General features: G+C 34.4%; 1 protein-coding gene across 1 annotated transcript in view; it reads right to left on the minus strand.

The window, feature by feature from the left end:
* Positions 1-12,072, minus strand: part of LOC145263070 (integrin alpha-9-like) — a 244,443-nt gene that overhangs the window by 82,809 nt on the left and 149,562 nt on the right. Inside the window, exons 2-5 of the mRNA XM_080119934.1 lie at positions 11,341-11,465; positions 7,597-7,685; positions 1,859-2,041; positions 350-398 (exon numbers count right to left, since the gene is read on the minus strand). Coding sequence (XP_079976060.1) covers positions 350-398; positions 1,859-2,041; positions 7,597-7,685; positions 11,341-11,465 — 446 coding nt within the window. The remainder of the gene's footprint in view (positions 1-349; positions 399-1,858; positions 2,042-7,596; positions 7,686-11,340; positions 11,466-12,072) is intronic.

Below are 12,072 nucleotides of genomic sequence, written 5' to 3' on the forward strand. Positions count from 1 at the left end.
CCTTAAACTTAATTCTTAAATTCTAAACGTTTTTCTAGAATCAAAATCATGTCATAGATTTTGATCAAAATTGGAATTAGAATTCTAGCCATAAGGTTTAATAGCATTATATTTTTATTTTAGTCTTCATAAGGGTCACCATTTTATCAATATTCTCAGCTGGAATAAATATTATTGGAAAGATTATAACAATCTAAATTATATTTGTGCATAAAAAATAAGGTAAGAAAAAATGGCTAAACAGAATCAAGTATCACTTTGTCAGATACATTACTATTGGAGTCTAACTTTGAAAGCAGATGTAGCTTAATTTTTATATATTAGATACATAGTTTATATATAATCTTACCTTTTCCTTGATAGATTCCGGGTGCCCCAAATAAAATATCCTTATCGTTCTGAAAATTAAAAAACATGACATGAATTACTTTATAATAATGTAGATTTAGTGTCTGATGAATAGGACATGGTTTTGTTTACAAACACATTTCATGATATTCACAATTTTTTTTTCGTATTATTTGGATTCTTGGAACTACTGCTATCATCTTGAGTGTTATTTACACAATGTTTTTCGTCGATGTAACCTTTGGTCTTTAGGTGCATCTTGTCGAACTCGGGAATCTGCACAGAATTTCTAACAGAACCCTTTATTTAATCCATCAGCCATGACTGGGTAGAAGTCTCAAGCATTTTGCAATTTTGAGCGTCGTCCGCACTGAGGATTGAACCCTCAACCTCCAAAAGAATGTAACTTTACAATTGAATTTCATCAGGTACTTTATCCACTATGCTACAGACAATTCTCGTTTTAATTTTAGGAGCCTTAAATCTATTTTGTTTTCTACATATACAATCTTTCCACACACACACGTATATGTCTAAAGAAGCTTTGCATAAAAAAATGTAAAACTAAAAATGAAGAATGCAGTTTAAATTTAAAAAAAAAAAAAAAAAAAAAAAAAATAACTTATTAACTTTAACCTATCGCAGACTTAGCACCTACATAATCCGACTTCTAAAACGTTTATAATTACAAAAGAGTTCATTTACATAAGGAGAGGAGAAAAAAAGCCTTAACTAAAATTGTTAAATAGCTGCACTGATGAGTTATGATACAACGAAACAGTACTGTACGTGGATGACACATATATATATATATATATATATATATATATATATATATATATATATATATAGAGAGAGAGAGAGAGAGAGACGATCGGGTTTCAATCCTGGCTTGAGGTAGTTGCCTGTCTAGCCGCACTGATGAGCTGTGAAACAGTACTGTATGTGGATGACTAATATATATATATATATATATATATATATACACACACACACACACTTTATACTCTTATTACTACCTACTTAATTCTATATGTATTTATTATCTATAATTATGGGTTTGGTTGTATACTAAGTCTACTTAGCAAGTTCGACAAGCTTACATCGACCGAAACGTTGTGAAAATAACACTAAAGTTGAGAACAGTAGTCCGAATACTTAATCTTTATTTTAAAAATTCGAAAAAGAAATAATTTAATGTGAAACAATTATTTTATTTTTACATTAAATCACTGTTATTATCTACGCACATTAATATGTATTGCATTATATCGGAGATAATTCGTTTTTCTGATATAAAACCTAAACGCGAGTGTTTGTGGATTTTACGTGGGTTTCAAATCCTACGTTATTTTGAATATTTGGTCAAAGTTGATTTGTAGCGTAAAGTATTGTCACATTAGGTTCTCCTGACAAACCCTTGTATAGAGAAACCTAAGACACTTTAGAACAGATTTATATAATTTCTTAAAACATAATTCAATGATGATAAAATATAATCTAATCATACCTTTGAGAATTGGGCTGAGGTACCAAATTGTGCCATTCCTTGATAAAAGACACCATTTTTCTTGTGTGACGGAAGATTTGGTGCCCAAAATTTAAATTCCGTTTTGGTAGTTGGAGAGATATAACAAGCACCGATCATTCGGAATTGCCGTGATACAATTTCGCACCATCTGTGGGCACAAACCTGAAGATAGAAAAACAAGGTCGTCACGTGTTGTTTTTGCAGTGAAGAGATAGTACATCAAATAAGCACACAACGTTAATAAACATGTCCATACAATTTCGCGCCATTTGCAGACAGTTTTTCTAGAACATACTATTCTCTACTAGAGTACACATTAACATGGCCGAGTTGAGTAGTAGACTAAATAAATAGTAGGATAGACTGGGCTAAACATTAAAAGGTGTACTAGGGCAAGTAATGCTGGATAAAAAAAAAACAGAGACACAAATACATCAGACAAATGGGAAACTTGGAGTTTGAGAGTCCATTAAACCAAAAGATTTAAACTAAACTCCCAAGCTTTGCAAGAAAAGGGAGCCTTTTGTAATGAGAGTAAGCATTGGCCATAGAATGAGCAATTTGTTAATGAAGAACTATTTGCTATAAGAACTAGTTGACTTATTAGCATGTGATGCTGATGTACCCTATTTTGTGAATATATGGACTCTTCCAGACAGAATACATATAGACGATGTTGTGACAGTTCTAGAACAGTCTTCCTGTAACATACTATTTTATACTTTTACAAATACAATCTTTTAAATATACCACCATGTTGTCTTATTTATAATCGGCCTTTCAAAGCCAGAACACTTCTACACCATGTATGCGAGTGATTTTATTACCATTAAACCCCCAATATTTCCTCCTGTATCAGAAAACACGCTATGTGATATACGTATATCTGTACGTGATGTTGCGAAGCTAATCAAAAACCTTGATTCCAGTAAAGCAACTGGCCCTGATGGTATTCCAATTATAGTACTCAAAAAACTTCAATCTGAATTAGCGCCCATACTTACAAAACTATTTAAACGTTGTCTTAAGGAGAATAGTTTCCCATCTCCCTGGAAAACCTCATCAGTATGCCCTGTATTTAAGAATTCAGGTGATCGCTCATCCCCCTCTCAGTACAGGCCAATAAGTCTCCTGTGCGTCATGAGTAAGCTGCTAGAATCTGTGTTAAATACAGAAGTAATCAAACATCTCAACAAAAATAACCTTCTTAGTGACACTCAATATGGTTTCCGTTCTGCTAGATCTACAGCAGATGTCATTACAGTTATATCGCATAGGATTAGCAAATCTCTCGACGGTGGCAATCTTTCTAGAGCAATTGCTCTTGACATATCTAAGGCCTTTGATAGGGTGTGGCATAAAGGTTTACTTCATAAGATCGCTAGCTATGGTATAGCTGGAAAAGTCTTCTCAATTATTAAATCATTTCTTTCTGATAGGTTCATAAGAGTAGTAGTTGAGGGGCAAAAATCAGAAGCTCACAGTATTAATGCCGGTGTCCCTCAGGGATCCATCCTGGGCCCAACTCTTTTCCTGATCTACATTAATGATCTTCCAAATCATATCCTTACATCATTTGTAGACATTTATGCTGACGACACTACCATTTATGGTACCACATCTAAGACAGTAAACGACCAAGTTCTCTCCAATTCTCTCTCCTCTGATCTTGAGCACGTAGTACAATGGGGAAAGGAGTGGCTGGTTACTTTTAATGCATCTAAAACCAAGCTTCTCTCTTTACATCATCAACATTCTAATCCACATTTGTCATCAATTGAAATGAATGGCTCTCGTCTTCAGGAGGCCTCAAGTTTTGACAAGCTTCTGGGCTTGACCATTACTCCTGATCTTAAATGGAACACGTATATCAAATCTGTTGCCAAGGCCGCTGGAAAAATGGTGGGATCTTTCTATCGATCCAGTAGATATCTCACTGCTGATGCTATTCTCTACCTATATAAGAGCCAGGTACGTCCAAGGATGGAATACTGTTGCCACATCTGGGCAGGAGCTGCTAGAAAGGACTTGTCCTGCCTTGATAGAGTTCAAAATAGACTTCGTAGCCTCGTAGGAGATGTCCTTTTCTCCTCCTTGCAACCGCTATCTCACAGAAGAGATGTTGCGAGTTTGTCTCTGATGTATCGTTATTTTCATGGAAAGTGTTCAAATGAGCTTCAATCTTTGGTCCCCCCTCGCCAAACTTTCACAAGAAACACTCGTCTAGCTGTAAACACTATCAATAATTTCCCCCACTCTTTATCTGTGCCTAAACCTAAACGTAGATTCCATGAACAAAGCTTCTTTCTTAGAACTGCACGCCTGTGGAATTGTCTTCCGTTTTCCTGCTTTCCGGCTGACTACAATATGGTTGTGTTCAAGTCTAAAGTAAATAAGTTCTTGATGAGCCGTTCCATATAAGTTATTAAATTTACCAAATTTTCATTACTAATGATTACTATATTGACCAATTTCTACTGTACACTCTTTAACCCTTATCCTTGAGTGGCCTCTGGGCCTTGATAATGTGGTGATGCCTTTGTAAAAAAAAAAAAAAAAAAAAAAAAAAAAAAAAAAAACGTTTTCTCCGCTAGAATACGCATTAACATGGCTGAGTGACATCCAAGTTTTACAATCATGGACCAAGGTTTTTGCTTGGGTTATATTCATTCAAAGAAAGAGAAAGGAAAAACTAAATTTTATAACATGTGGCATTAATTTGCATATGAGGGAAATAGCGGCTATAAGAAGGACGAATTGGATATAGAAAGGATAGGGAGTCGAATTTTCGACATGCAAGAGAAAGGATGGCTGTTGAGATTCAGTGTTGTGAATTAAACTTAAGAGTTAGTGCAAATTGCGGTTTTGGTGAAAAGTTTTGACAATTCCTTTTTCCCATTACACAGTTCATAAAGACCTGGCCAGAGATAGGTTAGTTTGGAAGTCAATTTCTAAAAGCTGTCCACCACTTGTCAGCATGTAAAATGGGCATTAAACTAAAGATGAGAAGGGGAAGAAGAGTAGTGCTTCTGTTTACCTGTCAGGTTACAGGATCGGGGAGGGAAAAAGAAAAAAAGAAAAGCTTAAGTTTGTATACATGTGGCATTAATTTAACTATTAGGAGAATAGCGGCTTTAAGGACAAATTGGAGAGGAGAGGGAGTCGAGTTTTTGACAGATGAGATAGCGAGAGCATAAACCTTGAGAGTTGATGTGAATTACAGTTCAAGTTAAGGAGGTACCAGGAGTTCTGACAATTTTTTTCCCCTTATACAAACGCATACTCCTCATCCAATCCCCAAGGAAAGACGGGCAAAAATAAATAAAATAGGGAGAGCAACCCTTTCTGGTCAATAAATCTTTCAAAATATTTTATTAAAGTTTATATATATATATTACTTCAGAATAAAATTATCTAACAATCAACTGGTATGAAAACCTGTGATTATAAGTTCTACAAAATATTACTGGCAGTAATATTCTAGAAGTACTATCCCATCTAAATAAAAATTGATCGATATACATGATAGAGCAAATAAATGAAATTCGATTATGACTGACTGACATATAGATGTTTGAGGTCCAGGTTTTGGACCTGTTCATCGTTCCAAGGGAAAAATTTCCTAGACAACTTTGTGGCATGCGTGGCACAGAAACCCAGGAATTTGCACTTCCATTTAGGAGGATGGACAATATAAACTCGACAGCAATCTCCAATGGGCGTCAAGTCTGCTTTTGAATGCGTTTACCGTTTGTGCTTGTACAACTGCATCTGGGAGATCATTCCATGTGTTTACGACCCTCTGTGAGAAGGTCCCTTTGCGGATATCTAGCCTACAGTGTTTTTTTTACGATTTTGAGGCTGTTCCCCCTGGTTGCACTGTTTTTGGCGATCTGAAAAGACGGCTTTCTTGTATCATAGATCCCATGGATGTACTCGTAGAGATCGATCATGTCACCACAATTTCTCCAAAGGCAGTCTCAGGATTCTCAATGTTTCAGAATATGGTTTGTCCTTCAGTGATACCAGCAGCTTGGTTGCTCGGCGCTATACGTTTTCCAGATCCCTGCATAAGGTCTTATGGTGTGGCTGTCAGACAGAGTGGCCATACTCCAAGATAGGACGCACAAGGCTCTTCTAGAGTTGTGTGTGTATATATATATATATATATATATATATATATATATATATATATATCTTTATGCATTCCAAACTTCCTATATTCGGTTTGTTTTACAATTTTCACACGTTTTAACTGATATGAACATATTACAGATTTAGTTTTTTTTACATTTTATGAATAACTATCATAAAGTGCTGTTCTATCTAATGTCATAACCAGCAAAATTTTAGCTCAGCTATAATAATTTACTAATATCTTTTCTTCTGAAGAGAAGAATAGCATTCTTTGAAAGTTTGTGGATTAATGATTTCATAAACTATTTTGGAGTATTCTGTTGAACAAGAAATTTCCTCGTAAATTTTAAATTTAGTTTTGATTTCTTTTATATATACATATATATATATACATATATATATATATATATATATATATATATATATATATACTTGGCACATAAGAGGTTATATGTCTAACAGGGGACTGTAGAGAGTTGAGCAGCAAGATATCTGTTCATATTGCATTTAAACTTTAGCAGATTAGTCCAGTAAGGGAAGCAGGAAACAGGGAGGGAATTCCGAAGTCTAGCAATCAGAGGAAAGAAACAATTAGACTTAGAAGGCTTTCCAGCATAATTTTGTAGTTGTTAAAAGAAAGAAGCTTAGTCTTAGTAGCATTAAATGTTACCAAACATTTACAGCCCTATTCCATTGCAAGCTGAAGGTCGTTTTCTAGGGTTTCTGCCATTGCTTTGAATATGTGTACATTCGTTTTTCCCTCATTATAATTATAGAATCTATCTATCATTAGATAAAAAGAACTATGTGTCTGAGTTCGTTCCCTATAGACTCGAAAACGGCTGGGCTGATTTTTATGAAATTTCACATGAAGGTACTTTATGTGTGTGATAGTGTTTTAGCGAGGTTTTGTATCGGAATGCCTTCGATACATATCGATAATCGAAATAATCCGCTGAAGGAAGGAAGGAAGGAACAGGCGATTTTGACCACAGTTAACACTTTACACAGCCTAACATCACTAGTGCATTTGTGAATTTTTATTACCACACAAGCCGAAAGGCCCAACATATAAAATCAACAGTATATTATTTGATATGACATGGGCATGTTCGAAATGAATGTTTCTGTTGAAAGCAAAACTGAAGTAAGATACTTGACTTTTGAATTTTAAACTTTAATTCAAGCCGTTATATATAAAAAAATAATTTTATAAAATCAACAGTAGGTTCTCTGTAGACTACTACTATAACGTATTTTGGACTAAGTCACTGCAGAGAGGCATGTGAGGTTTCCTCCTAGTGCACCGCGATGGGTCCCCAACTAGAGTAAACAATGGTTTGATTTAATTGAAAAAAAAAAAAAAAAAAAAAAAAAAAAAGAAAAAAAAAAAGGGTGATTTCACAGATTCCAATGACAATAAAAATATGGGATTGTGAAAAATTCGTTGATCATCATTCAATCCCGGGCAACGTCGGGTCTCCCTGCTAGTTTATACATAATTTCAAGTGGCACTTGGTGTTAAAAAACAAAACAAAAAAAACACATTTTTTCAAATAAGAATTATTAATTATACTTACAATAATTTTACTTTTATTTTCACTAACATCCATAGCAACACCGAGCCATTGCTGTGAATTGTATGTTTGCATGTTAATCGCATCGTCATCTGAAGATACAAAAAAGCACAAAACCATAAAACAAAATATACCATTTGTCTGGGTTGCGGAGTTAGAGGTTATTGGAAGGAGTTTGGGTTGAACTTGTAAGAAAACTGATTTCTTAATCTCCAAAGAACCAAGAGACAGTTTGAATATTGGAAGACTTTAAAATAAACAACATTTTGGCATTCTAGAAGTTAAATATTTTAGATTGCTAGCTAATTGCGATTCCTCTGCATAAGCCGGCCCTCTGTGGGTCTGAAAATTCAGAAAAGTACTCCTTGATAGGTTTTGGAAAGAGTTAGACTCGTACTTGTAAGAAAACTAGTTTTTTTTTTTTTTTTTGTAGAGAAAACTTGTAAGGAGTGTGAATATTACTTGCCTCAAAAACGCTTATATATCTCTGTACGTTTTGTCACGGCTACCGAGGGTTTAGTTGCTAAAGGGACCAAAATGGCGCCAGTGATTTTGTTTTCAATGGTCGCACGGAATCTCGCTGATCAGACGCAAATTAAACGATCTTTGGCTGTATATAAGCAAGCCATTTGAAGAACAAGGGAGTTTCTATTCGAGTTACATTTATTTTCATTTTCTTACAGTGTCAATTTTAGAAATTGGTCAAATTAGACAATACATGAATTTACATGAAAAATTTTTGCGTGAAATAAACTGATTAAAAATGTTGGAGTTTTAGAAAGCTCACTATAAATGACACAATTGGAATTAGTGAACTGACGGATTTTGACAAGACTTAATTTTTCACTCATCTAGTTTTTTTTTTTTTTTTTTTTTTCAGATGCATGAAATGGATTTGATTTAACTTGAAAAGAAACATAAATCATATGAAAGACTCGATTACATTTATGGAACTTTTTCTCGTAAACCATTTTTAAAATACGGTTGAAGTGCATGGAACCAAACAATGCGAAATATCTTACGTATTATCCAAAAATTCAGAAACTTAAAGAAACAAAACAAAAAAACACACGACTAGCTACAACCACTATCAACAATTTTCCCCACTCTATGCCTAAATCTAAATGCAGATTCCATGAACAAAGTTTCTTTCGCAGAACGGCCCGCCCGTGGAACACTGTTCCGCTATCTTGCTTCCCGATTGATTACAATATGGTAGCCTTCAAGTCTAATGTAAACAAGTTCTTGTTGAGCCATCTCCTTAACTAATCCAAATTCTACCCAATCTACACCATTAACGATTACTACACTACCACTTTACATTCATAAACCCTTATCCTCGAGTAGCCTCCGGGACTTAATAAGCGGTAACTTCCAAACAATATAAGCCTAAGTATTGATAAAGAACAAATATCAAATCGGAGTGAGTCTTTATACTTTTTCCTATCACTGTTGGTGCATCACTTTATAATTCTTTTCGTTCTAAGGAATAATCTAGCAGTTCATACAAGCAGTTAATGCTGTGTTTGCAACTGAAGAAAATCACAAGAAAATGTTTTACAGAACGAAAGTTGCTTACGCCTGAGAGTATCCTGTGCCTCTACACGTCCACCATTCGCCCATCTATGGAGTATTGTCACATTTGAACTGGTGCATCTGCTACTCTTCTCTCGCTCTTAGAGAGGGTTCAAAAGAGTTGCCGACCAAATAGGTCCCACACTGTCAGTCTTCAACTGGAGTCCCATCGATGAAATGTTGCATCCCTCTGTTTTACAAGTACAATGGTAGATGCTCTGATGAACTACAAACCCTTGTATCCCCTCGACAAATACCCCCTCGACAAATACCCCTGACAAACAGCAAAATTCTATTCTCATAGAGATCCCCAGATGCTAGAAAGCTTTCTATTCCTTGGACTGCTAGACTTTGGAATTTCCTTCTGGGTCCCTGTTTCCTTGACTGTACTGACATGCAAGTGTAATGCAAACAGACATCTTGTTGCTCAACTTCCTACATAGTATCCTTGCAAATTATGTCCCAGATAGTTATCCCTTGTTTGGGGTGAAAATGCAATAAATTAAAAAAAAAAAAAAAAAAAAAAAAAAAAAAAAATCTGTGCAGCAGCCTTGGCAATGTCCTCAATAGCGTTTGCTAATCTTCCATTGTCGAAAGATAGTAAATAATAATAGTAATAATAATATATGTATGCATAAAAGCTATGCATAAAAGCTTTCATGGAAATGTACCAATAATATTAAAACTGCTGAAAACAACAAGACCAAAATAGGTTTTATTATCAACTAGCACGTCGCCCAGCATTGCCTGGCCATACGCTTAAATATGATATTTTAATTCATGCAGATTTCATATTTATTATTATGGAGCCAATTTTCTATTGAATATCATATTGCATCCAGTATATAGTAAGGAGTTCAAAAATTTTTTTAAAAATATGACTTGGGTGCAATCAGTTAGATTCGAAACCAAAACATTTAACACTCCAGCATAGTTAATATACACTTGAGCTAACAACATACATATCAAAACTTTAAAAAATAACCGGCTTTAACGTATAAATGCATATTTGGGAATGAATAGTCGACTTATGTCTGCCAAGTAACAATTTATCATATTTTGCCCCCTTAACTATTTTTACCAAATAAAAACAAAAAATAAGCTACTCTCGAAAGACAAAGGATACTCCCTGTAGAGGCAACTGCGTGTGTAATTGTGTAGCAAGGGTTACGCAACCCCAACCACACCTCCCCTGAATCGAACTGGTCGAGTCCAATGGCAAGGAGAAATCCAGGACGATTGGAAACAATGCAGAGATAAGTGAAGAGTATATAGAGCACCTGGAAGTCCCAAATGCTCATCAATCTGGTACTGGCCAGGCTCATCGTTGCTTTACTTCGGTTATCTGATGAGAACTGGTGTCAACGTGATTATGCCGTATATACAGACCAAGAAATAAGATTCATTTTTTTTTATTTTACTTGGAAGTCACCACTTATCAAAGGCCGAAGATTACTCGAGGATAAGTGATAATGAATGTAAAGGTGATGGTGTAGTAACTACTGATGGTGTGAATTGGGTAGAATTTTATCATTTATGGGAACGGCTTAACAGGAATTTGTTTACATTAGATTTGAAGGCTACCATGTTGTATTCAACCGGGAAGCAGGCCAGCGGAACAGTGTTAGCCGATAAATAAAAAAATCCGGCAGAAATTTGTCATTTTATTTATTTATTTTTTTTTGTACAGGTGAGTTGCATATAGTATGAAACCCAACAGCATCTGCGTTAAGTCATACGGGTTTCTGCGCATATTTTACCCGTATTAATATTTATTTATTTATTTTATAATATTGCGTACTTCATACGTATTTTTAAAATTTAAACAATGCTTGTGTCATGAAAAACACAACTAACTTTCATGTCACGTGTGCCAAGCGTATTCTTCCGGCATTTCAAAATAACACCGCAGACGAATAACATGCATGTTCTTTATTATTTTTTTCTTGCATTTAACATTATGGCGAGAGAAAAGAAAAAAAAAATGTATAAAATTTGGAGGATTGAGTCTATCTCCGAAATATTAATTTTAAACAAATACATATTTGTTTATTTTCATAATATTGCGTTGTAATTTGGCTTATAAACGTATTTTATACGTTTTTTTTTATGTCAAATAATCTGTTTTTATTATATACATTTTGAAAAGAAAAAAAAATTCCATTTACTGACCGGAAACGCGCACTTGCGTGTCACACATGAGATGTTTCTTTACAGAGTCTTCACGGATTCCGCACTCGTACAGCATTCCGGGTAAAGCCCCGTAAGCTACAAACTTTGGTGCTGCTATAAATATTCTGTCAAAAAAATAAAAATAACACAATTTAGAGGATGAGAAGTTGCAATTAATAAAATCAGCTTTGCAAATGAGCAACAAACTAAATTTTCAATTCCGTATCAATTTACGTGAAAATAAAATCAAACAAATAAAAAGAAATCAAATGTCGAAAAAAAAAAAAAAAAAAAAAAAAAACGCAAAAATATGCATAAAGCGTTGAACAAATAAATAAATGGAAGTCGAGCCCCATCCCTAAAAAGGAAAACCGAAGGGGGGAAAAAAAAACAAACACGAAGAGCTAAAAAACCTAAATGAAAAAAAAAAAAATTAATGAAAAGCAAATATAGTTTATCGTATAAAAAAATATAGTGAAAAGTCGAAAAAAAAAATGTAAGTAGTTTGTTAATAAGTCGTAAGTTCAAGGTGGAATCCTTCAACAAGTAATACCAAAATTTAAAAAAAAACAAAAAAACATTTTGGTAAATGATGGGTAAATATGACGTAGACATTAGTTACCCTCTTCCACTGTAGTAGCTAATAAAAAAAAAAACTATTATTGTCGCCTCAACCACAGTTGAGCACTTTACTATGTATATGGTTTTACTTTCGCGCTACAACCTTTTCTG

This window comes from Euprymna scolopes, chromosome 38 (genome assembly GCF_053919585.1).
Source record: "Euprymna scolopes isolate OS-2025 chromosome 38, ASM5391958v1, whole genome shotgun sequence".
Lineage (NCBI taxonomy): Eukaryota > Metazoa > Mollusca > Cephalopoda > Sepiida > Sepiolidae > Euprymna > Euprymna scolopes.